Source organism: Wyeomyia smithii, chromosome 2, assembly GCF_029784165.1.
Source record: "Wyeomyia smithii strain HCP4-BCI-WySm-NY-G18 chromosome 2, ASM2978416v1, whole genome shotgun sequence".
NCBI lineage: Eukaryota > Metazoa > Arthropoda > Insecta > Diptera > Culicidae > Wyeomyia > Wyeomyia smithii.
In genome coordinates this window covers 172,959,844-172,986,764 of record NC_073695.1, presented here as the reverse complement: position 1 = coordinate 172,986,764, position 26,921 = coordinate 172,959,844, and the positions used below count along the sequence as shown (strand labels likewise).

The following is a 26,921-nucleotide window of genomic DNA, read 5'->3' as shown; positions in this document are numbered from 1 at the left end:
TAAATGTTATTTATTCTTAAAATATCCAAAACTTTAATATAAAATAATTGGCTGGAATCCAATGAGTAAAATCGGTAAAATCAGTTTCGAAAGGGTCAACTGTGATCTGCGCATGCGCATACAGCCGCATACAACAAAAATCAAAATTCTAGAACAGTCGTTCGTGAAGTGTCAAACGAGTATTATTGTTTTGATAAAGTATTTTTTGTGCATTATTGTGAAATTGCTTATCTAAAGTCGCTGCTTATGTCATATTTGTGTTCTACGTGGCCATAATATAAATTGATAACCGCAGTAAAGGATAGTGCGTTCCAAGTGTAAACCAACTGTAAAAATGACGACTCCGCTTGGATATGATGAGCTTCTGCAATGTCCTTTTGAGAAAGCTCACCGGATTCAAGCTCATGCAATGTCGAAGCATTTATTTAAATGTCGGAAGAACCATCCTAACCAGAAATTCATTACGTGCCCCTTCAACGAAACTCATCGAGTGGCAGCCGTTGACCTTAAGTCTCATGTAGCACAGTGCACAGATCGAGCCTCTTTCGATACGTATAAATATTCAATCTGTAATTCGGCTGCAACGGTTCCAGTGAATACGCCAGCTCCGGAGCTGGTTTATAATAATAGTCCCCCCAAAAGTTCAACAGAAGACACTAAGAAGAACAATCATATTCCAGCGCTAGATGTAGATGAATGCTGGGATGATATGGATGCGCCAGCCTACAATCCTCAAGCATACTGCGCCAAGGCAAAAGTAATCCGAAAAGCTACTCTCAAAACTCCGTCAGAGAAAAAGACTTTTTACGAAAGCGAACGTCTTCGGTTACAAGATCTCAAATTGGCCGATTAGAGACACGCATGTACTATATTAATCAAATCCATGATTAATTGTTAACAGAGAGCTTAAGGTTATTTGAATGCACTGTAGTGAAACGTAATGATTTAAATTTGTACAATGAAAAGAAAAGCTAAAATCAAACATAAAAATTGTATCTAGTTGTGTTTCAAAAATCAGTTCGTGAATAAACATCAGTGTAAGTTTTTAATGACTTTGAGACCTTTAAACCGAAATCCGTAACATGTAAAACTGTCTCTACTTATTATTTTTAATATCTAAAAAATATAATTTTAGAAGAGTTGTTGTTAGAATCGATTTACACTTTACACCAGTGTAATGTAAAATCTAAAATAAACGTTCCGAATGCTAATAACGGAAAAATTTACTCATTACAATATAATGTCCACTCTACCTCAAACCCTTTCCTGTGAACCAATTGACAAAACTTATTGCTGAAATTGAATTTCGTTTATCATTCTCTCCTCGACTGAAAATTTCGCTGTGTTGGGCTGTTTGCTTGGCTTTGACAAGGCTACTTACTCACTATAATTAATATAGGCTAATAAGGCTACTTACCGAATTTAACTTAAAGTTGAACAGTTTTTAAAAATTTCTGAAAACCAATATATAATATAGAACCGGTATGTAACGAACCCATGTCTACTAGAGGTGTATGAGAGATCATAATAGGAATCATCAAGAAACTATGTTGCGTTTTTTCGTGAAAATCAACACGAAGATAATAAAAAGTAAATGTCGGTTACCCGACTAGCAGTAAATCAGCTGATGACGCGAAAAAATTTACTCACGCTCGACCTGGTTCAGCTTCTGTTGCGAAGGAGGTGTAAATGCCCTGGCCGTTGTATAAACTGCCACAGCGGAATGTGTACAAACGAATTCGCTTTTTGAGATTTGCTAATATTAGCCGATGCAGACGGAAGTATTTGACAAATGGCATAAGCCAGCTGCGGACGCCGTGCGTTCCGATTAGATCATTTCAAAGAGATTATACGAATCAACTAGTCATCCGAAAACTGTTACATACACTCGAGAAGTGGTTAATAATAGATTCGTAAACAATTTTATATCTCACAGTGTTTAATAGAAAATATTACTAAGTGGGTGACGCATTTAGGGACAAATTATTGGCCAACTGTAATGCACTAGAGCAGTTCCACAAAAAGCCCAGGCTGGGCCTCCAAGTTTTAATATGTTTTTATTTGGCTGAAACTTTGTTGAAACGTCTATGGGCAAAAGATGCCATTATGTATTATGTATTGGTTTAATATTTTGGAACACGACTCATTTTTTAAAAGCTATTTAAAAATGCTATTTTAGGAAGGTATTGATGATTACAAATGTTTTCAGGGCCTTTTTCAAAAAATTATATCTTTAAACAATAAAATGCTAGGAAAAGAATAATACAGGTCGGATTCGATTATCAGGAATAATATTTTTCTAAATTTTACTATTTATAAAAATTTTACATATTTTGTCCTTTCCGGAATATTTGTTACCATTCTTGTCACTTCCGACATGTTTGGGACATGTCCGAGTACAGTTAAGTCAATGAAAGTTTAATTAATTCTCATTACTTCTGAAAACTTTCACCTATTTTCCCAATGGAAATAATTTCTGCTTACGCTACGGCATCATATAAGTAAAATCACAAAAGAAAACAATTCTTTTAGGTTCGTTGATTGCAAGCCTGAATAATTTTTTGTTGCCCGATATTCCGGAAAATTTGATTATCCGGAGTGGTTTTTTTTTATACTTTCAAAATAATCGAGTCCGACCTGCAATATCAAAATCTACCCAAAACTAGTTAGATTAGGAAAGCCATGCATGAAAAGAAAAGCTCCCATAAAGATTCAGCCTAAGAGGGCTGAGAAACGCCCAAAAAAGGACAAAGCAGAACAAGCAAAGCAAACGCCTTTATAGTTCAGAGAAATGAAAAACCGAAAGAAAAATAATCGTTATGCCTTGAATGATTGTGAAAACACGCCAAAAAAGCAACACAATATATTCCAAAATCCAATCTAAAAATACTTTGATTTCTTAAATAATTTCAAACCGCTCGAAGAAACCAGAGACAGAAACAAAAAGGATTCAATAATGGCAATAATGCTACGGTAGAAGCTGGAAAGATAAAATATTTTCTGCAAGAAAGAAAAGAATAAAAAACAAACGCATCAAGTTGAACATGAAAACGCTACTGACTGACTGAAAACATTTTTAAACAGAAAGTACAGTAAAATTCGATAACACACGAAAATTGAGCTTCAATTTACCTTGCGTCAGAAAAAGACCAGAAACTTCAATCAACAATTTATCCCAAATTAACGTCAAAAATTTTTGAAACCTCTGAAAAAGGTGAAAAGAAAGCATTCAAAAGTTTGTGCTGAAAAACATCCCCAAAATCGAAAAAAGTCGGGAAGAAAATAATCCAAAATATAACATTAGGTGACTTTAGGTGAATATTTTATTTCAGCTGAAAGTCTTGAAAAGTTCTAAACATGTGCTCGTTAGTCTAAAGAACCTTTCAAAAAAAAACCTCATTTATATCAAATATAACTGACAACAATTCCACTCTAAAATCAGAACAGCTGTACGTTTTTTATTACAGGCCAGTATATTTTTCTTGCAGATTTACGTTCTTTTGGGAAAAATACCGTGTCCACGTAGACATTATCATCTTATTTATTTTTCGGGACAGAGCAGAATACGTATAGAAATAATTTATCATCATTTGTTTCCTGAACATCATCGTCACGGTAATGTTAAAAGCATTGATCAACTGTTCGTTTCAGAGCAGCAGTTTCTTTTGTACCTAACCCCCCCGGAAGGCATGTAAGCTTTTACTTCATTACGTAGATTTGCTTGTTTTTCCTACACAGATAATCACTGTGGTTATCACAAGTTGAAATACTCTTGTTAATGGATTTCGGTGGGTCGAAGGCACCACCCAATGACACTGTACAAATGCTGTCGGCTCTTACCACTAGCATAAGCTGTAGACAATAAACTGATATGTCATGCTGCTTGTAGTATTTATTTTCTTACAAAATCTACTTTACAACTACAGAAAGTTTATTTAATTTAATTTTAGAAACGTGGCGTATTATTTTGAACTGTCACAAAAACATTCATTTCAAGTTGTTGGAATAAGAGCCTTTGGAAAAGAACCATGGAGCCTTTCGAGGTATGGTCTGCAAATCCTAAAGTGGTAATACATTTTTTATTCGAAATTCAGTGCCAAATTGGAAGAAAGGGTGCGATATGATAACGATGATTATAATATATATGGCAACGATGATATAATATGTCCGCCACGGGTACCTGGACTAAAGAAGAGGTATACCACAAAAGATCAAAATAATGGTCGCAGTGGTCTAAATCTTACAAAAAAGTCATTCCGTGTTACGAAACTGATTTTGCCTTGGTTGGTTATCCGGACCAGAATAACTTCCAATGGTAGCTAATTTTGGTACCAGAAAACGCAAAAAGGAATGTAAAGTAGTGTGACAGTTTTGCGATTATTTATGACAAAACAATTTGGTATTTTTCACGAATTTTTTCGAACAAACATAAGCAGATTAGTGCAGATGTAAAATGTACATACTATTTTAATTTTCAATTAAAAATCCGCAATCCAAAAAAAATGTCAAATGCTACAGTCATGCGATTATAGGCAAAAGTGGTTCGAATGAAATAGTGTTTGGAAAGTCTCCTTTCGAGAGTGATCACTCATAATAATTAGCTGATATTTTATTAAAATGTAGATGTAGGTGAGTGAGTGCTAATTCCTATTATTTGTTGCGGTCGCTCTACGCATAATTACGCTCAAACTTCAATTGACGTGAATCGCTTTTGTTAACACTACAACTCATGATGATTAACAAAATGTTCAAATCTATATGTCCTTATGCAACTTTTAAGACATAGGCAGTTTTTCGTGAATTTTATAATATACGCTATTGTTTTGCGGGAACCATTACATTTGTTTTTATATTTCGTTCTCGCTTGCAGTCATTATTCGAATTGGAGCTAGCAGGATGCAATGAAATCACCGAAGCTGGCCTATGGGCATGCCTAACGCCACGAATAGTGTCACTTTCTCTGGCGGATTGCATTAATGTGGCCGACGAAGCGGTCGGAGCTGTAGCACAACTGTTGCCTTCACTGTACGAGTTTTCGTTGCAGGTTAGTATATGCAGTCATGTGTCATGGTCTAGAGTGCTAGTATACCATAGTGCGCATTGCTGGTTACATTAACCAAGGAATTGGTTTCGACTGTGATATATTCAGAACAAATTGTGTTTAACATGCTTCTAAATGCTGTATTTCCATCCAGGCTTATCATGTGACTGACGCAGCACTTGGGTACTTTTCGCCGAAGCAAAGTCACAGCCTAAGTATCTTACGGTTACAGTCATGCTGGGAACTGACAAATCATGGAGTCGTGAATATTGGTGAGTTGCAAAAAAAAAAAATTTTGTCGAAGGAACTAAAATTGTGCAAATTGTGACAAAACCAATCATAAAGAAAGGGGAAATTGTTTTCGTTTTTGATTTCCGCGAATATTAGTTTTTGAGCGTAATGCAGCCTTTTTCTGATGACGAGGCAAATGTTATAGTGCTGTCACTCCAGGATGAATGAAATTTCTTTGTTTACGAACATTTTTATCGTCTTTGTTATTTCGACAGACATAGACGATATACCACGGTCCAACGAATAAGCTACTCATATAGCAGAAAACATTCCATGCTACGCTTTTGGAACGGTGCCATTATACTCCCTCAAAACAACAGCATTTGTCCAGACCGTATCTGTGGGCGTCACTTTGGCTGGCGTCGATTCCTTCATCCCTATGCAGTAATTGAAAAATACATCGTTGTGTCGTAGTACCTCCATTGGATTTCGGATTTTCTGCAACCTTCAAGAGTATCAATGCTGAACAACCTCATGTTAGCAACTGCTAATAAAACAAGGTTTTCAGATGATACTTTAGTTGATGCTACAGAATCATCGTTACATTGTCCAATATCGATTCCGTTTTTTTAATCGAAGTATTTAGATAGTCTATAAATAGTTTGAATTATCATCAGATTACAAAATCCTTCTTCAGCCTGTCTCCAGTAACTATGTAATTTATATTGGAATCATTAATATATATTTTCAGTGTTTACAAATAGTTGTTTGTACACGCAGTGAATTAGTTGTGTTGACACAACAATTTCAACATTTTTATCACGCTTTCAAATGTCAATTCGCTTTTCAAATTTCAATTGAATCCAACACAAAAAATCCAATTTTTATCATTTCGCTTAATTTATGGTTTCGACAAATTCACGGTGAAAGTTTTTTGACCGTGATAAAACCGAAAAAGCACTGCATCGATATCTCAATATCGAAAGGATGAAAAGTTTCCATCATATCCTACTATCACCTTCAAAAACAAATATTGATTGTGGTAGTTTTTGAACAAAGATTCACGATTTATGAATAGTTTTCAGGGCATGTATCGAGAATCTCACCGTCACCGTGAAAGTGATACACTTTATTTATGACATAAGATCAAGACAGATGAATATTTCCTCTCTGGTTAATAATAATTATGGTAGAATAGTAAAGCTACAGTCGAATCAGTTCAATTCAAATTCGCTTCTCAAAATTTTCACAATCCGCACGCACGACTCCGATCGGCATTTGAACCGTTCAGAGCAAAAGTGGTACATGTCCAGTCTGTGCATGTTAGATGAATTGTAAGTCGAGAATCTTAGGATATAAAACAATCCTGTCTTCAGCCAAGTTGGTCAAGGGATTGAGAACTTTCAGATGAAGATCTGTCTGCTTTGGAATTTTCTCACTACGTGGTGCTAGTGTACCCGTGACTATTTTGTAACAGAAAACATTTTACCTATTTCAGTATCAACTCGTATGCTGTTACCAAATACATATACACCAGCGCCACGAAAAGACAGAATTCCTCAACAAACAGATCATCATTCTATAGTAAATACTCAATCACTTGGACTACTCTGCTGAAGACATGAATGTTCTATGTCCTAAGACTAGAGAGCCATAATGCATCCTTCATGCTCACACTGGACATGTACAACTTTTGCTCTCAACGTTTTCTGGTTGTCATTATTTTTCCCATAGAACAAAAGTGGTACATGTTTTTCCATTGAAGTTTGTGTAAGTCCGATCGGCATTTCATCCTAGATTTTCACCAAATGGTTCTATATTCTAGAAAGATTGTTTGCGCCAATTTCACTCCTCGTTTTTAGTGACATTGCCCTCTTCTATTTCAAATAGTGCGAATCCGTTTTCAATTTTCAGAAAACTGAATTCTGATATTTTTTTATGTATCTATGTGTAATGTAATGTAATGTAATGTAATGATGTGTTGATGATTTAATGATTTTTAATGATTTAAAATTCATGCTTTTCTAGCATGTACCCTCTGTACTATGCTTTTCTAGCATGTAAATCGAGAGAGGGCGCAGGCCAAAACAGCCTCCAACGTCAAAAACTTTTCATCTGGAAAAAAAAATGTTGTGAGCAGCTTGCGTCATCAGTAGCAACCGAGATCTAACAACCCTGTCGGCAATATTTCTGCGAGAACTGCCTCTATAAACATGCACTGAACTATTAACATGTGTCGCAATCAAAAAATCATGCATGTTAGGAACGAGACGCAATAGTAGAGGGTGATTCGATATTGGTCTTAGGGAAAATTACCCAGTAGTTTAATTGGCGAAAACACCATGCCGGAGACATCAAAGATTCCGGGTTCGAGTTCCGTCTGGATGACAAAAATTTCCTCTAAAATTAAGTCACACAACAACATCCTATGTCAACAAATCATATTATTATAACGTGTAGATGTACGTATTAACTTCTTGTTTTCATTATTTTAGTGCATTCGCTACCCCATTTAACAGTATTATCGCTATCGGGGTGTAGCAAGGTGACGGACGACGGTGTGGAGCTGATAGCGGAAAACTTGCAAAAACTTCGAGCACTCGACCTGTCCTGGTGTCCACGGATAACGGACGCCGCTCTCGAGTACATTGCCTGTGATCTGAACCAGTTGGAGGAGTTAACACTCGATCGGTAAGCTTGGAGAATTGTCATTTATCGACTGTCTTTTCCGTTGCCACTGTCATCTTTTTATCATTTTATTCGTCATTTTGATACGAATGGCGCATGCATGCTAAACTTTATAACAGCGAATTGTTAATTATCAGAAAATTTGAATTAGCATTCATTATCCAAACGAATTCTTAAAAATTTTATTTTGTCTAGAATTGTAACTGTGTTGTTGAGGGTTGGAAAAAAAGGTTGTAATAATTGGTTGAAGAAAGAGTTACGAAAGGTCACTCTTTTATGTTCTAAAATTATTATGGCCATATCATGGCAAAGTAAATTATAATGAAATTATCAAAAAAGTTTCGCTGTCTTGTAAGGATTTTTTTGTTGTTGAAAAACCCTGTCACAAATTGCAGAAAAGCTTTCTGTTTGAGAACGAACAAGTCAGACGATGAAAGACTTTTCTGCTAATAAGTACCCACTCGGAATTGTAGAGCACATACCTTCTTCATAACATAAACCAATTATGTTTAGTCATTTTCGCAACAATTCAATTACATAGGACGCCGAACAGTAGTTGAAGGTGACGTTGTCTAATCAACTTAAATTGTCTCTAACACATTTCGATATGTATTAGTTTTGTATGCATTTAAGTTTGAAATAAAGCAAAATTTTAGATACTAACAAAATTCATATTAATGTCAAATATTTACAATTTGTTCATTACACTACATCTGAATTTGAATTGTTAAAAATATTAAACTTCCTTTTTCATTCTAGCTGCGTTCACATAACCGATATCGGTGTCGGCTATATCTCGACAATGCTGTCGCTGTCAGCTCTGTTTCTCCGCTGGTGTACGCAAATTCGCGACTTTGGTCTACAGCACCTGTGCTCGATGCGTAACCTGCAAGTGCTTTCATTGGCTGGTTGTCCCCTACTTACATCGTCCGGCTTGTCAAGCCTAATACAGCTGCGTCATTTGCAGGAACTGGAGTTAACTAACTGCCCAGGAGCGTCTCACGAACTTTTCGACTACTTGAGAGAACATTTACCACGCTGTTTGCTGATCGAATAATTGGCCGACACGTGGCTACAACGGTGGTTCCTGTTGTTTCTCATATGTTTTTTTTTGTTACATGTACCCTTTTGTAAAAAAAAAAACGGATTCTTACGCATGTAGCTGTTTGATGATTGTTAGACTGGATAATTTGTGTGAAGATTAGTAAAAAGTATGCAACTTTACCTGAATTATATAAGTAAGATGATAAAGGGGATGAACACTGCGAAGCTTGGAAAAATACGAAATACTCGATAATAACAAGTTTATTAGTTTCACGTGCAATGACAGCTCAAAGATTACCAAAACTTTCTTTTATTATTTTAATTATGAAAAGGACGGTTTTAGCGAATGTTGCACTAGCAGAAAAAACGGAAATGTCACGAAATGCATCAACTCTGTTTCTTGAAAAATACAATGTCCGTGATGTAAATTGAACTAGTTTGATATTGTACAGATTGAAGAAATCAAGCCAACATTGTGGTTTATACATTCTGAATTTACACTTCTGATTTTCATAACATGTTGAACTACGATCTTATGTTGTTTCATGCTTTGTCTCTAAACCTGCACAATCAGTTTTTTTTCTATTCTGGTAGAACAAACCAATATCTTAGTCATGAAACTGAATTGGGTTTAAAAAGTAACACATGTGTTTGCATCTCGTGTGAAATTTTGTTTCAAGCAATCTTACGCAAACTTTATTCATCTGGGGTATCGAACGTCTTCGTCAGTGGTTTCCTTCGACCGTCTTTTGCATAAGATTGCTGCAGAAAAACTGCCGAAGAAAACCACTGACGAAGACGTTCGATACCCTATGTAATGATAAGATATCTATTTTTGTAGATAGGGTAGCGAACGGCTTCGGCAGTATTTTTTTCCGGAAGGTTTCTGCATAAGATTGCTGCAGAAGACCTGCCGAAGCCGTTTGATACCCTAAACGCATCATGGAATTCTCTATGCACTTTTTATTTATTCACTTTTTGGTTATTCAAAAGCAAACGCAATTAGGTAGTTACAAGGATAAAAAGTAATCAATGAATTCATTAGAACCTACTTGTTATTAATTGCAGTTTTTTCATGCTTTTTTGTTTCAAATGTTTGTCTAAGAAAAGTGCAGCGATATCAGGTTTTATTTCGTGCAACATTTTCTAGATTTTTGTTAATTTTCAACGTTTCATGTGTAGTACATTACTCTGCATTATTGGTGACTCTAATTAATCAATAACATTAAGCTATTTCAAACTTCAAGTCTGGATAGGTAACAGTGCAATTGCAGTAAGAATAGAAAGTGCAAAATTTATTTCGTTAATTTATTTCGAGTTGGTATCTATATTTTCAAAGGACAAGAATTTAACGAAGAATATACTAAAATAACTAGAAATATAAGGTGTAGGTTACAACTTATGCAAACAATAAAAAACTACAAATTGTTACGAATCACTGTGAAATGTTGAAGACGCAGAAACTGATGGCAGAATTTGTTGTAAATATATTGAAATATAGGTGCCAGTTGTTGAACGTATTGTAGAATACTAATAAACTAAATTAAAACACGTAAGAAGAAGCAGAGTTAAAAGGTCTTCTAACATTTATTCTTGCCGGCAATGCGATCCTTAGAAAATATAAAATAAAATAATGCGACGAGCACTAGTTACTACTGTAATCCTAATAATATGCAAGACTAATATCTATAAATTAGTAGTGAATGCCTACTCTTACTTCAAACCAAAGTTGCAACTAAGAAAGACCGCCCAAGTCTGACTGATTTTTTCAAGCCTCTTAGGACAGTTTCAATCGTCATTTTGTGAAAAATCTTTTCAAATACTCAACATAGGTCTCACAACACATTCACATAGATTCATGCTGTATCCCGCATCACATTGTCAATGCTTGTCTACATTCGTATTCGACCGAATGTCGTTAGAGCTTTACCCTGCCTCCATAGACAAGTAAAAAAAAAAGAAAATCAGGATGATTGTTCTCATATGTATCTTTTTGCTATAAAAAGAAATACAAATTTCCAAGAAATGTAACAAATAGCGCTATATTATAAAAAAAACTATTATAAAATAAAGAATCAAAACTGTAAACCCAGAACGCTGACTTCGAGCGAAATATATTAATCTTCTTCATCCATTTCCTCTTCTTCTTCGGCTTCTTGTTCTTCTTCACCCTCTTCATCTTCCTGACTTTGGGTTACCCACCAAGACAATAACCCTAAGCCGGATTCATTAATGGCAGCAACGATTCTGTATGGAGTTTTGTTCGTATCCGTCGTTGTAGCACTAGTGCTAGCAGCTTCCTGGTCGGGTGGTCCTATAGGTGAGCTTTCCTCGAATACCTCGCCAGATACACGAAACTTGATATTCTCCCCTATGTCCATGTAGAGATCATGTTTTTTACCATCCTCTAAGGGATACTCCCACACCCACGCCTGTTCGGCTTCTTCAAACCGTGAAGGATGCTGTAACGCTGACGGTGGTATGAGAATATCATCAAAAAATCCCAATGTCACATGCACTCCTTCACGACTGCAGCTTCGAATTTTTCCCGTTATCACGTCTCCTATCATTGGTCGAAATACTATATATCGGAAGTGGACCTCTGTGTGAGATGCCCCATCACCCGGGAGAATAATAGAGTCCCCAAGCTTTATTATGTCCTTTAAGGCGATGCAAAGACCAACGTTCAGAAGAACCTGTCAGAAATTTAAAACTAAAAACACTCAGATTACAAGAAAAACGTATGTAATTACTATATTCACCTTATTGGCTAGCTTCCTGTTTACTTCATCTTTGATAGCTTCCGGTAATTTCAGATTGAACAATTCAGGTGCTATCCGCACGTTATCCTTTAATTCCGCTAGCACAAACATATCTCTTGTTCGAAATCAACAATTATCTCTAAAATTCAAACGATTCAAGCAATTAAGCATTCTTCCAGCGAGGCGAGAGGAGTTATTGAAATTTTACATACAATATATTTATATTGTTGATGTTTAAATTTCTAATCTGATCAGACAAGCCGAATAAGCGTAATAGCATCAATGATGCCAGATTGGAAGACATGTTTTCAATTAGACATCTTATACCAACTGTAAGACATGGAAGACATCCAGATTTACGTAGAAAAAGTGATAATATGTAAAGTTTTGCGCAATTTGAAGAATACGTTTTTTTTTGCTTGGCATCTCCAGGTTCGTGCTGGTCATTATGCCAGCTTCCGAATGTAGAGGCATTTTTTTCGCGGAACATTTGAAATAAAAAAAAAAAAATTGGCATCCCTGACCAGAACTGATCATTTGTGAAGTTCAAAGTAGATTTAGAATAAAATAAAAGTATTACCATGATTTGTAGAGCCTCAGATTATTGAAACATATAGCGAATTTCTTTATTCCACTGTGTGCGGGCAAAACTGCCGAGGAATAATAAAACGTCATCGCCATTTAAGACGTAAGTAAGAAAGAGATGCCAGATAATTGTTTACGAACTTAGCACGTGCAGTGGTGGGTTGAAGCTGACAAATTTTACAGTGCGCTTCGGGCAGCACGGCAGGTCAAAACTGGGTCAAAATCGAGCGAATAAAGAAGGGTTTTGACAGCAGGTAGTGCGCTTCCAGGTCAAAACGAGGTGAGCTGGTGGGATAAAGAAATTCGCTAATAGATATCCAACTCAGCCAACAATACGGGCAACAAAAATGTGGCGCCTCTCCGAGTATGCTAGCGGTTACGTGAACTACATTTCATGCGCACACACAGGAAAATATCAAGGTAATTGCTATTCTTTTAGGCTTGGTCAGATTTGTGCGGTGTTTTTAACAGACTAATCTATCTAGATCTAGATAATAATAATAACACATACATAAGACATACGTAACACTCAGGAAGAAATCTTTAAAAAAAAGTTGGTACAAAATGAACTATTCGAATGGTACAACGCTCTGAATAAAATCACTGTTTGAGTTGTTTTTTAAGACAATGTACCTGGGCAGCCCTGCATTTGTCTCGTTCCTACTCGAAAAATGCTGCATCGATTTTGTAAATAACTTTTTGACAGTTCATTATGGGATTTTCTTTGCGGCTCGATAAAGTCGAGAAAAAAAAATTTATTTTGTTCTTTTTTTTTCGAGCAGTTGGACAACACGAGGTACGAAGTACTATGGGGCAACGTGTATCAGAAAAAAACGCCAGTGTTACGTATGTCTTATGTATGTGATAATAATTTATTACAACAGGACTAAAAAAGCAAATGATAAAATTGTCAATGTATGGGATGACCAAGATATGAATTGATTATTCTGATAATAGTATGACTAGTTGTTTATAGTCGTTTCAACAATTTGTTTTTAAGCATAACTAAAGATGACTAGTACACAATACCTTACCACATACATTAAACATACGTAACACTCAGGAAGAAATCTTCCAAAAAAGTTGGTACAAAATGAACTACTCGAAAGTACCAACCTCTGTAAAAAAAATACATTTGTTTGAGTTGTTTTTGAAGGCAGTGTACCTGCGCAGCCCTGCATTTGTCTCGTTCCTACTCGAAAAATGCTGCATTGATTTTGTAAATAACTATTTGACAGTTCCTTATGGGATTTTCTTTAGGGCTCGATAAGGCCGAGAAAAAGAAAATTCATTTTGTTCACTATTTATCGAGCAGTTTGACAGGGCGAGGTATGGAGTACTATGGGGCAACGTGTACCAGAAAAATCACAGGAGGGTTGTGTGCAAAGCCACGACCGCAAGGTTGAAGTAGAATACTTTTACACAGCTCTACTTACGGCTGTAAATTAACCTACGGCCGGCGTATCGGTTCGCGCCGGTTATCGCGTTTAGCCTGGCAGAGGCCTAATGCGCACGGCCAACACAATAGAAAGGTGTTTTCGCATTGAAAATTAGACACGGCTTTACTGGAGTAAGTGTTGGCAAATGCATCTACCGCTAATACCGCCGCTATCGTACGAAAAATGACGCGCGTCTAAGAACACCCGAACTGTTTCGCCGTGCCGCTTCCATTTACTTCCTTATTACATCGGCCTTAGGGAAGAATCGGCTGCACCTACCGCTGAGGTTGTTACCATACTGCTACTGGTACCCAAAGCTATTAACTCTTCAAATTAAGTGTTTTATTTGTCCTCAAAAGAACAATTGTTCAATTCCATATCGGATATGATCGCATCTCTGTAATATTACCGACAGTAATATTCTTCTAAGCAAAATGATCCTACTTTTCCATTAGAGGAAGTGCCGGCTGATATAACGCAAAAATCTCGCCCGATCACTCGCGTTGGCGTTCAGCCTGGCAGAGGCCTGAGACGTGGTGACCAACCACAGGGCAAGTGATTTGTTTAATTTGAAGGCAGCCATAGGTGCGACCCGCTGCTATGGTCTGTTACTGCTGAGTGCCGATATCTGCTGTTACTGCTGTCAACGTTGTGGACGGTCCATCCAGTTCACCTTCCGACTAATGAATGTAGCTAGTTTTCCCAGAAACACATTTTTATAGCCGAAGGGTGCTACGTAATAGGCCACGCCTTTCAGTTCAGGTTTACCATTTCCTTATGTTCTTTAGACGAATTATTCCACAATTCGCATTTGATTTTTGTATCCAGCGAATAAACACCGATGGTGCTCTCACACACGCAACGGTTTTAACCCGTATCTTATTGCGGTTTGTAACATCAAGCGATTTCGTTTGCTCGCTGTTGCGTGTTGCATCATGTTGCAACTTGGCAACTGGGAGACGACGAAATTCTGTTACTGCTGATTGATTGAATCGACTTCATATTAGCTCTGCATAGTCGAACTAACTGTCTTTGTGAATGCGGTCTAACAGGGCAGTTTGTTATTCAAAGTTGGTCATGCTGATCGCAGCCTTTGCGCTGCCCCTACAGTGGGGAGTTTACTAAATAAAGTAAAAGCAAAAATAAGAACAACTACAACAGAATTTTATTGCGGTGCGGTATTTTATTTATTTTAAAACTATTCATCACATATAGGTAAAATTTGAAAAAAAAAACTATCTTATTTTGTTGAATATAAATCATCTTATTTTATTTAAAACTATTCATCACATATAGGTACACTCTTTAGACATATTTATATGTTCCAAGAGTTCTATTTTTCGCCTTTTCAAAACAGCCTAAATATAAAAAATCGGTTGAAAAATAACCGTATTAAACATAAAAATGTGAGCTAAGGTAAAAAACAGGGTTCTGACCATAACTAATAATTTTTGGGGTATTTGAAAAACTTCAAGTAAATGCGCAAGTAACTTTTGACTAAAGCTACAACCCACACTTAGTCACATCGAATGTTTTTGCAATTTTTCATCATTTGTAGCACCGTGAAATAAATGTGCGATAGAAGCCAAAAATTTTGGTTTTCTTTATAAAATATATAACTTAGCCAAATATCAACCGATTTCCACAAAACTGCTTTTATTTGATACGGAATTGAATATACTTTCGAAATTATAGTGTATTTGTGGTATGTTTCTTACAAAAATAGACGGCAAATTCAAAATTAAATTGAAAAATTGCGTGAAAAAGTCTATAAAATTGGATATAAACTCAAATAACTTAACATGTTTTATTGAAATTAGAACAAACCTGTATATATTTTGAAAGCTCTATTTGTCCTCTTTCTAAAACTGCTTTAATATTGAAAATCGGTTCACAAATGACTGAGTTAAAAAAATTTATATTCGCTGAGGTCCAAAAACCGTATTTTGACCATAACTTCAGATTTTGAAGGTGTTTGGAAAATTTCTAGTATGAGCGAATGTTACACTCAACAAGACCTACAACCTACACTAGGTCACTTCAGAAGTTCTTGCCTTTTTTTTCATTTGTAGCACAGTGTTATTTGTTTATTTGCCTTGAAAAAAGCATTTTGCGGTACAAAATCGGTTACTGATTACAACTTTGGAGCTGCCCTTACATTGGGGGAATTAAGAAACACGGACAACATGCACTGTGGAAGCTATTTTACAGTCAGTAAATTCGACGAGTGCGACAGATTTAAATTGCTAGGATGCAACACAGAATGCTTGCTTGCGTTGACAAAAATTATTAACTTTCAATGACTTGTTCATTTGCCTTGAAAAAGGCATTTTGATTTCCAACATTGGATTTCCCGATGGCAATCTTCATGTTGCCCCAACACGGGGAGAATAATGGCTGTCTGGCGACACACGCTGAGAAAAACCGCGCTGCTCCTGAGACGTGGTGACCAACCACAGGGCTAGTGCTGCTGCTAAGGAAGGACGACTGCTGTTGTCGCTGTCTAGAACTATTATGAGCGGCTCCAGCTGAAACAGGCTCTTATATAGGTCAAATAGCATGTTTTCAAATGCAAGGTATATGATCCTGTCGACCGTGCTTGGGAAGCAAGCATAAAACGACCAATCAGAGGTCGAATTTTTCGTTTTGACAAGGCTTGACTATTTTAAATAGTACAATAGTTTGAATAATAAAATTACAATTATCTTATTTTGGGAAGAATCTTAGAAGATTTTCCAGTCTATTGCTGCAAGAACGAAGGAAATCCATCGAATACTAACCGATTTATTAGCATTTGAAATTGGACATATTTTTCACTTTTTTCGGTTTTAGATTTTCATTTCACATCCCTATGTAGCCGAACTTACTGAGAGAAGTATTCTACTTCAAAAAACGCCAGTGTTACGTATGTTTTATGTGTGTGACCTTACTCTTACAGTATTCAGCGGACACGAGTTTCGCTGCGCGTGAACGAAAATCGAATTATTTTGTAAACTGTTAATTTGGTGATGACGACAAGGTGGTGAAAGGTTAAGCTTTTTTTTTTTCAATATCATTGTATGGTCCTGTCATCTAATTTTCAATATCCTTATACGAAATTGCCATCTTGTTTTCGTTTTCATCAGGCGGATTGAGCACGATATAAATCAATTTTGCTAATAATGACAGATTTAGGCGCATTGAGGTCATCATATGGCAGCACTTAAGCATGTATCACACTCTTTTACAAATGGTCAAATATTTGACCATCTGACATAATGGTCAAATTTATTTGACATCATGATGGTTGTTTGCCCGTGTTTGCCACATGTAAAAATTGGAGAGTGACAAACAATTATTTTTGGCCAAATTTTTATCTGTCAAAAAGTGACAAATATTTGACGCTTGGTCAAAGAGTGTAATCCAGCCTTTACCGTGATAAAGGTGTTGCGGGCAAAATGTATGAAGTCAGGTATTTTGTTCTAGTCATCATGAGCATAACTCATGCATTTCTTGTTTGTACCAATTTTAATAGTCGATTAAAAACCACCATACAGCTTTGATCCCTTTGCGGCACTGCGGAGACCCTCAACGGATCATAAGGAAATGATAGCAAAATCTCTTGTCAAAACGTATCCTATCTTAGGCTCGACTGTTTCCGAACAACCCTATGTACGTGAAGTTATTTTTATTTAATGTTTCACTTTACTTCTTGAGTTCAACAGCTACCGTCAAATTTCAATCATGCAAGTTGTACTCCAACATTTTGTTTTGGTTTTTACTCCTGTTTTCTTAGGCGTTATGGTTTCATAGACACGGTCGTGGCAGCGGTCGGCACGCAGGTAAAATTCATTACAGAATGGAGCGTCTAGCCAAGCTGTCTTCCCCAAGAGTTTTTCATCGTCATCGTAACAAGGATGGTCTGCAAGAGTTGTATGAAATTGAACATCTCGATGAAGATGTTGAAGTCAATATAGATCATCTGGTATGAATTATAATATGATTTAACTATTTGGACATTTTATCATTTTCATTATTTCAAATCTGTGGGTTAAAGAGCTGACATTTTCTGTTCCAACCGATCAAACGAAAGGTTATATTATAAACCTATGGAGACGTACTGCAAAATTTCGACAGGATTTGCGTAAAGAAGGAACACTTTTGTTGTTCATGACTGATTTCCCGGTAGCTTCAGCTTTTTGTGGTTTATTGGTATGAATATGATTTTTGCGAGAAGCAACATTAGTTTATTGTATATTAGAGATGGTCGGGTTTGGTATTTTTCAAACCCGTACCCGACCCGTACCCGAATTTTTTTTTCGGTTGGAACCCGAACCCGACCCGAACCCGAAACTTTTTTTTCGATCAAACCCGAACCCGAAAATTTTATTTTTGTGAAACCCGAACCCGACCCGAACCCGAAACTGTAAAACCCGAACCCGAGATTTTTTTTGAGGGGTAGATTTTTTGTACCAATTTGAGGCTGTCCTGAAGCTTTGGGCCTCGAATGGTATTGAAATTCTCTGTGTTGAAATGTTAGTGTTTTTGCAGTTGCATGAAATTAGACATCATCATCTTACAAAAATGCTTATTTGATATAGTCGGGTTTCGGGTTTTCAGACCTAAACCCGACCTTTTTTAAACCCGAACCCGACCCGTACTTGACACCTTCAAAAATTTTCAAACCCGAACCCGACACTTTCAAAAATTTACAAACCCGAACCCGACGGGTACGGGTCGGGTTCGGGTTTCGGGTTTGAAAACCCGAAACCCGACCATCTCTATTGTAAATGTATTTCAGATTTCCAGAGATTACCAGTTGATGAAACCTGGAGCGTCTGCGTTCGTAGAAACTTGGGACAGTTTGCAATTACGAGTACTGGAGCGTCATCACGAGATGTTTCGTTACATTAAAAATAACTTCATCAGAGCGGTAGCCATAATACGGGTAAAAAACCCAACTCGTGGATCTAAACGTTTGCGGGATCGGAATGAAGAGGACTTTTTAAAGACTAATCCCCTTCATAGTGTGCTTCAATGGATCGAAGTAAGCTATATATTTGTTAGGTGCAGTTATTTATTTGATTTACTCTTCTGTTTTCTTTTCAGGATGGACAAACAATGCCTGTTCCAGAAATTCCACAAGTTATCATCGTTGGACCAGAGTTCCACGATGGCGATTGCTCGGTGGTCTGGAAAGATATTGTACACACTTAGATTTTATAGCCGAGAACACAACAGCTGAGAAATTCAGCAAAATGCTCTACTGGTTTTCGGCAGAATTGTCAAGAACTTCGGCAAACAAAATGTCAGTACCTGCTGGTTTACGGTAGATCGATATATTTGCTGAATGTCCGTCGAAATATATTGCTGATATTTTTTAAAAACTTTGCCGAGCTCGATCAGCTGTTCAGAAGTTTGCCGAGATAAATTAAGTGTGTAGTTCCGACAGGAGCAAGCATTTTGACTGCTTCCGATATTCTGTGCAAAGCATTCACCGTCTCAACGTGAAATGTGCGGCTTCGGATAAACTTTTTTATAGTTTTTTTGCTGCTGCATGCTATAAGGTTGAGCATTTGAGCACAACTGCAGCTAAGTTCATCAACCTTTTATGAAGACCTCTGAGTTGATTGTTTTAATGATAAACATAAAATATAATTTTCATGTTAAAAAATCAATGTTAAATAAAAAAGGAAATTTCATCCAGCTTATTATTCGAAAGAAAAAAAACCGAAATCTCGGCAAATTGATTGCCGATAGCGACGAGCATTCGCCGAACAACTAGCTTCTTACTATGCCGAATTATTCAGATTAATGTAAGGATTGCCGAGTGATCGTTAAACTGTATTACTGACGGTCAGCTTTTTTGCCGAGAGATAGGTTAAATTTGAGCCGAGATGTTCGGCATTAAATAAAGTTTGTCAAATTTGGGTCTACCGAAATTTTCGGCAAAAATAGATCAAACCGAGATGGCTGCCGAGCAGTCAGCTGTCCAAATCTCGGCATGCATTTTGCCGAGATTCAGCGACAAAAATTAAGTGTGAACATCGTTGTTTTATACGTCTCTAAAGATCCTTAAAATTCACTTAGAACGAGTAGCAAAGCATAGCATAACATATTTCGTCAAAATTCACGATTGTCAAGTACAACATAAACAATGTTGAAATAATTTAAGTGAATGTGAAGCATTGTTTTTTTCTCTTCGTCATTTTCGCCAATTTGATGAGAGTATCTATGAGATGTTAAAATTTTGTGACTCACGCTAATTTGTAAAATTACGCGAGATTTGATTTTACTAATAAAATTATTGTTGTAATAAATAAAATTATTTTTGTAATAAATTGAAATTGCAAATCATTTTGACAATATAGGATAGTTGATTGAAAACCACCGTACAAATTTGATTGAAAGTAACATGATATTTTTCTGGGTGTGTAAATCTGGTCAAGCTCACCACTAAAATGATAAGAAGTACCATGATATTTTTCCGTGTGGATATGCTTTAGTTCACCCAACGGCCTACAGATGGCAAGTTCATAGTGTTGCCTTGAGATTATATGCAGCGAAGCCAAACTTGAATATTTATGTTTTTTTAGTCTATGGTAAACCACAGAAAACAGAATTAAACCCCTCGTCATGCTGGATGTTAGGATAAAGTGTGATGTCGCTACCGTCGCCGTGGAGCGAGCGGCGTAGCAAATATATTTCAACGTCAGTACCAAAGGGAGTGAAAAGTACATACACTGATGAACATACAGGCTGTTTAGCGACGGAAGCGACATCACACTTTACTTTGCCATTTAGCATGACGAGGGAAGATATTTCGTGGCACACATGCATAATTTTACAAACTTTTTTCAAACTATTTGTTCGTCGCTTGTTAGTCTGTTCTCTGTGGTAGAACCCCAAATAAACCCATATGTCTGCGATATTAGTGGTTGATTTCGTTAAAACACATATCCTTCCTGGTTGCAAGTAAGCCAAATTCGCTCTGACTAAGTTACTATTGCTTTCAATATATTTATTCTGTGTGTGCAGAGGATAGGATATTCTTCAAGAGTGTATGTGATAGCAAACATTTTGGTATTTTTTTCTTAATCGGGTAGTTTCCTCCATAATCAATAACCATAAAACGTGCCTAACAACTAGTTCGGGATATAGTCCCGACTGTATGGGGTATCGTTAAACCATATGGATTATCATCCGTTTATGGTTATTGATTATGCGGGTTAGCTATTCACGGATTTCTGATTTTTATATATCAGCTGAGAGAGTGTAATTTTCTGAGCAAAACGTGATTTTTTTAAATTTTATATGATTGTCCTTCGATTTTTAAATGAAAAATAAAAATCGCTCCAAATCGCTACAATGACAGCTGGTATATGGACGAACTGTCATTGTAGCAATTTCGAGCAGATTTTGAGCAGTTTCAATTCGTGATTAAAAAATTGAAGGATGATGATAGAAAATTTAAAAAAAAAACACGTTTAGCTTAGTAAAAGCAGCTCTTTTTTAAGATAATAAAGCTAAACAACCCAATTTCGCATATAGGCAGTTTAATGCATGTGTAAAAAATGTTTTACCTTCGTCATGCCGAATAACCCATTCCCGGCGGGTAATGCTGTATGGCATCGGCTGACATCTAAACTGTGATTGTAGCAAATATAGTTGCAGTTTTAAACAAAGAAACTATTCAATAGGGTTAGAGATAAGATCGATTTACAATATGTAATACAGTTTTTGTCAATTGTACATGTAAAACTAAGTATTAAGAGTTTCAAGTTCATTTTTCGATATAAAATCTGATTTTTCTCTGCCGGGTATGGGTTAAGCCTAAGACGATCAATAACAAGGCACACATCATTCCGCGTCGAACGCTCGACAGAAACGGACGTGCAAAGTGGTCGTTCTATTACAATCCGGTCCGTGTGTACGAATAGCCAAACAAAAGAGTGTATTATTCGCGCTAAAGGCCAACTAGATTGTGAGTTGTGTCGCTACGTTCTGTACCCGGCTCGCAACTTTGGCTGTATTGGTGCAAAATGCCAGCTGCAGTTTTGATCTGTGCACAGTGAATAGATCTTTCTAATTCAAGGCCATCATTTGACAGTCGAGTCGTGTCGCTGTGCTGAGTGATCTCACACCCGGCTCACTGCTGCTGGCTGTATTGGTGCTGCTGTACTGGTGCTGCTGGCTGCTTTGGGTGCAGCTTCGAACGATCGGACAACCACTGCTGGAACGAAGAAGTAAATAGGTACGTGTTCTTGTCGGCGCTAGTGCACTACATTTAGCGCGATGGATATAGATCCCTCGCCTCCCGTGCCACCATCCCCGAACCCCCCTGACCCTGACCCTTCTGTTACCCCCTCCCCTGTTCATTATCCAGTCCCCCCTCGCCCCAGGCTTTACCCGGACGGATCTCAACAGGGCAGCTATACTGTTTATTTTCGTCCAAAGGCAGGAGTGAATTCAAAGCGATTAAACATACTGAAAATTTCTAAAGACCTGACGAAGGGGTACAAGGCCGTGACCGAAATTTCCAAGGTCCGACCTAACAAGCTCCGTGGCGTGGTCAGTGATCTGGCACAGGCCAATGCTATCGCTTGCTCTGAGCTCTTCACACGCGAGTATCGCGTCTACATACCCGCACGAGACGTGGAGATCGACGGTGTCATAACCGATTCGAGTCTGTCTGTCGAGTGTATCCTAAAAAGCGCAACCGGTTGCTTCAAAAATACCGAAACACAGGCGAAGATTTTGGATTGTAAGCAATTGCGGTCCATGTCTCTCGTCGGCGGTAAAAAAGTTTACACTCCGTCAGACTCGTTTCGCGTTACGTTTGCCGGATCTGCACTCCCTAGCCACGTCTCGATCGACCGGGTTCGTCTGCCTGTGCGATTGTATGTACCCCGTGTTATGAATTGCACCAATTGCAAGCAGTTAGGCCACACAGCCGCCTACTGCTGCAATAAGGTACGATGTAGCAAGTGTGGGGAGACTCATGCGGAAGATTCTTGCAGTGTTAATGCTGAAAAATGTATTCACTGTGGGGAAAACCAGCATGAGCTCTCCACATGCCCGGTGTACATGCAGCGCAGAGATAAAATCAAGCGGTCACTTAAGGAGCGTTCAAAGCGTTCTTATGCTGAGATGCTGAAGAAGACCGTGACCACTTCTACCATAACATCGAACCCTTTTGATCTGTTGTCCTCTGATGAAACCGGTTCTGATGATTCAACAGCGGGAACTTCTTATGCCAATCCTGGGGAGTCTAGGAAGAGGAAAAATGTTTCTTCTCCTAAACTTCCCCGTAAAGGTCCTAAGATTTCCCACAGTGTAATGAAAAGTACGAACAAACCAAACAGTGCTGCGGAAAAACCGAAGCAAACTCCTCCTGGGCTTGCAAATTTAAAGTCCCAGAAGGAGTTCCCAGCACTGCCAGGAATATCTAAAACCCCAGTTGTTCCTTTTGCACATCCAGTTGATGAAACAAACTCTGGATTAGTGAAATTTTCTGACATAGTGGACTGGATTTTTGAAAATTTCAATGTACCCGATCCAATTAAAATTTTTCTTACAGCATTCCTCCCAACAGTTAGACCATTTTTGAAGCAGTTGACTGCCCAATGGCCCCTCCTTGCAGCGATTGTATCCTTCAATGCCTAATTCAACTGCGTATATGAAGGATTCTATCTCTATCTTACAGTGGAATTGTAGAAGTATTTTACCAAAAATTGATTCGTTTAAAGTTTTGATAAATAAAAACAAATGCGATGCATTTTCCTTTTGTGAAACTTGGCTTACTTCAAATATTGATCTCAACTTCCATGATTTTAAAATTATTCGCCTTGATCGAGACACCCCATATGGAGGAGTACTTTTAGGGATTAAAAAGTGCTATTCTTTCTATCGTATTAACCTCCCCTCGATTCCAGGCATCGAAGTTGTCGCATGTCAAATGACAATACAAGGTAAAGAGCTTTGTATTGCCTCAATATATATATTCCTCCCAGAGCACAGGTTGGGCAACGGCTGCTCTTTGATTTAATAGAACTTCTTCCCTCGCCACGTTTGCTTTTGGAAGACTTCAACTCTCATGGTGTGGCTTGGGGTTCCTCTTACAATGATAACCGCTCCTCTTTAATCTATAACCTTTGCGATGACTTCGACATGACTATTTTGAACAACGGTGAAATGACACGTATCCCGAAACCTCCAGCGCGCCCAAGCGCTTTGGATCTATCCTTATGTTCGACGTCGCTACGGTTGGATTGCACATGGAAGGTAATCCTCGATCCTCACGGTAGCGACCATTTGCCTATTCTTATTTCAATTAATAACGGGTCAACTCGCATGCGACCAGTTGACATTCCGTATGACCTCACATGGAATGTCGATTGGAAGTTATACGAGGAAATGATTTCAAAAGCGGTCGATTCGATTCAACATCATCCACCACTTGAAGAATACAACCTCCTCGCGGGCTTGATTGTCGACGCCGCGTTGCAAGCCCAAACGAAGAAATATCCCGGCGTAACGATTAAAGAACGGCCTCCCACTCCGTGGTGGGACCAAGAGTGCTCCGATGTCTACACGCAAAGATCCGATGCGTTTTTGGCCTACCAGAAGGGAGGTATACCTGGCGACTATTTATGGTATTCGGAGCTTGATACCAAGCTTAAAAGCTTGGCTAAAGCAAAGAAACGCGGATATTGGCGTCGGTTCGTGAACGAGACGTCGAGGGGGACATCGATGAGCACTCTTTGGAACACAGCCCGAAGAATGCGGAATCGCGTAACGGTCAACGAAAGCGAGGAGTCTTCAAGTCGGTGGATATTTGATTTTGCCAGGAAAGTATGTCCGGACTCTGTTCCTGAGCAAAACATTGTTCGCGATGCGTCTCCGGGCCACGACGCGATAGAATCACCTTTTACGATGGCAGAATTTTCAGTTGCCCTTCTGTCCTGTAACAATAACGCGCCTGGGTTAGATAGAATCAAATTCAACTTGTTGAAGAATCTACCCGGCAATGCCAAGAGGCGCTTGTTGAACTTGTTCAATAAGTTCCTGGGGCAAAACATTGTACCGCAGGATTGGAGGCAAGTGAAGGTGATCGCCATCCAAAAACCAGGGAAACCAGCTTCTGATCACAACTCTTATAGGCCGATTGCAATGCTATCCTGTATCCGGAAATTGATGGAAAAAATGATACTCCGTCGTTTAGACCATTGGGTCGAATCAAATGGTCTACTATCAGATACTCAATTTGGCTTCCGCCGTGCCAAAGGGACGAATCATTGTCTTGCGTTGCTTTCAACAGATATTCAGCTGGCGTATGCTCGCAAAGAACAAATGGCGTCTGCGTTCTTGGACATTAAGGGGGCTTTTGATTCCGTTTCTATTGACATTCTTCCGGGTAAACTTCACCGACAAGGATTTTCTCCAATTTTGAACAATTTTTTGCACAATTTGTTGTCCGAAAAGCACATGCATTTTACGCACGGCGATTTGGCAACTTTTCGCATTAGTACTACCATTGAAAAAACGCTTCTGGAGCCTGTCTTCTCGTATTCTGATCAAATGTGAGGTCTTGAACCGTCCCGTGATTGAAAATTTTGAAAGGTTAATCGAACTTAATTCTCAAACCCGTTTTATGACATTGTATTTCAATCACATGTCCCAAAATATTAACCCTTCTTCGAATATTCCAAATCGTGTCGACTTATCAAATACTTCTGATTCTACTGTGTTTTTCGATACATCCATGATAGAAGAAACTCGTGGAATCCCGGATCATTTACGCGTGCAGCAGATCCCTAGAATTTTTTCCAATAAATATCGAAACATCAACTGCGACAATATGTACTACGCTGACGGATCACTTCTTGATGGGTCCACTGGCTTCGGTATCTTCAATAACAATTTAACCGTCTCCCATAAGCTCGATAATCATGCTTCTGTTTACGTCGCAGAATTAGCTGCAATTCAGTACACCCTAGGGATTATCGAAAAAATGCCCACGGACCATTATTTCATCTTTACGGACAGTTTCAGTTCCATTGAGGCTCTCCGATCGATGAAAGATGTTAAGCACTCTCCGTATTTCCTGGGGAAAATACGGGAACATCTGAGTGCTTCATCCGAAAAATCGTATCAGATTACCTTAGCGTGGGTCCCTTCTCACTGCTCGATACCGGGCAATGAGAAAGTGGACTCTTTGGCTAAGGTGGGCGCAACAAACGGTGATATTTATGAAAGACCAATTGCCTTTAATGAATTTTTTGCATTTGTACGTCGGAATACGATCATCAGTTGGCAAAATTCTTGGACCAAGGGGGAACTGGGAAGGTGGTTACATTCCATAATCCCCAAGGTATCGACGAACCCGTGGTTCAAGGGGTTGGATGTAGGTCTGGATTTCATTTGTGTGATGTCCCGGCTTATGTCCAATCACTATAGATTTGACGCGCATCTCCGTCGTGTTGGGCTCGGGGAGAGTGGTATCTGTGCCTGTGGTGAAGGTTATCACGACATAGAGCACGTTGTTTGGTCATGCCCTGTACACCGTGACGCCAGGTCTAGATTAATAGCTTCCCTGCAGGCCGAAGGTAGGCAGCCGGCTGTTCCTGTTTGTGATGTCTTGGCGAGCCGTGACCTATCCTACATGTCCCTTATATACGTTTTCCTGGAATCCATCCACGCCCCAGTTTAGTCCTATCCCCTTCCGCCTACATCCAACCTAACGACAAGAACACGTTAAGACCCCGGATCCGGAAACAGCAATCAGACCCGCACGATACTCTCAAGGCCCGAGGGAGACAACCCAATATGCCAGTCCGTAATGTCTTGGCCCAGCAGTGGAACAAATTTAATATGCTGCTTACCTATGGCAATGAAAACCATCAAACAGCAAACCTGTGCTTTTAATGCAAAATATTCTAGCTTTAAGTTAGATTTGGTTTCAGCTTGTAGTCGGCAGCGAGGATAAAAAATTTGCTTTTAGTTATTAAGATACTTTAGAAAGTAAGCTACCAGATATAATTGGCGCCGTTAAACATTGAATTGTTTTTGTGCCGTGTCAAATAAACTATAGATGAAGAAAAAAAAACAAGGCACACAGCTCCCTGCATGTGACTGTAAACAAGGTCTAAA

General features: G+C 38.2%; 2 protein-coding genes across 4 annotated transcripts in view; one reads left to right on the top strand and one right to left on the bottom strand.

Moving 5' to 3' along the window:
* The window catches only part of LOC129721375 (F-box/LRR-repeat protein 16), a 54,266-nt gene extending 43,167 nt beyond the window's left edge, over window positions 1-11,099 (top strand). For all 3 annotated transcript variants that reach the window (XM_055673882.1, XM_055673883.1, XM_055673884.1), the window contains exons 3-6: window positions 4,871-5,044; window positions 5,196-5,313; window positions 7,768-7,963; window positions 8,720-11,099. In XM_055673882.1, the coding sequence (XP_055529857.1) occupies window positions 4,871-5,044; window positions 5,196-5,313; window positions 7,768-7,963; window positions 8,720-9,017 (786 nt within the window). In that variant the 3' untranslated portion in view covers window positions 9,018-11,099. The remainder of the gene's footprint in view (window positions 1-4,870; window positions 5,045-5,195; window positions 5,314-7,767; window positions 7,964-8,719) is intronic.
* LOC129721377 (DNA-directed RNA polymerase III subunit RPC8) lies at window positions 8,678-12,030 on the bottom strand. Its single transcript, XM_055673887.1, has 3 exons — window positions 11,979-12,030; window positions 11,767-11,905; window positions 8,678-11,700 (listed from the first exon to the last, which is right to left on the bottom strand). The coding sequence occupies exons 2-3, from the start codon at window positions 11,875-11,877 to the stop codon at window positions 11,122-11,124; spliced, it is 690 nt and encodes a 229-aa protein (XP_055529862.1). The 5' UTR covers window positions 11,878-11,905; window positions 11,979-12,030; the 3' UTR covers window positions 8,678-11,121.
* Window positions 12,031-26,921: the final 14,891 nt, after the last annotated feature.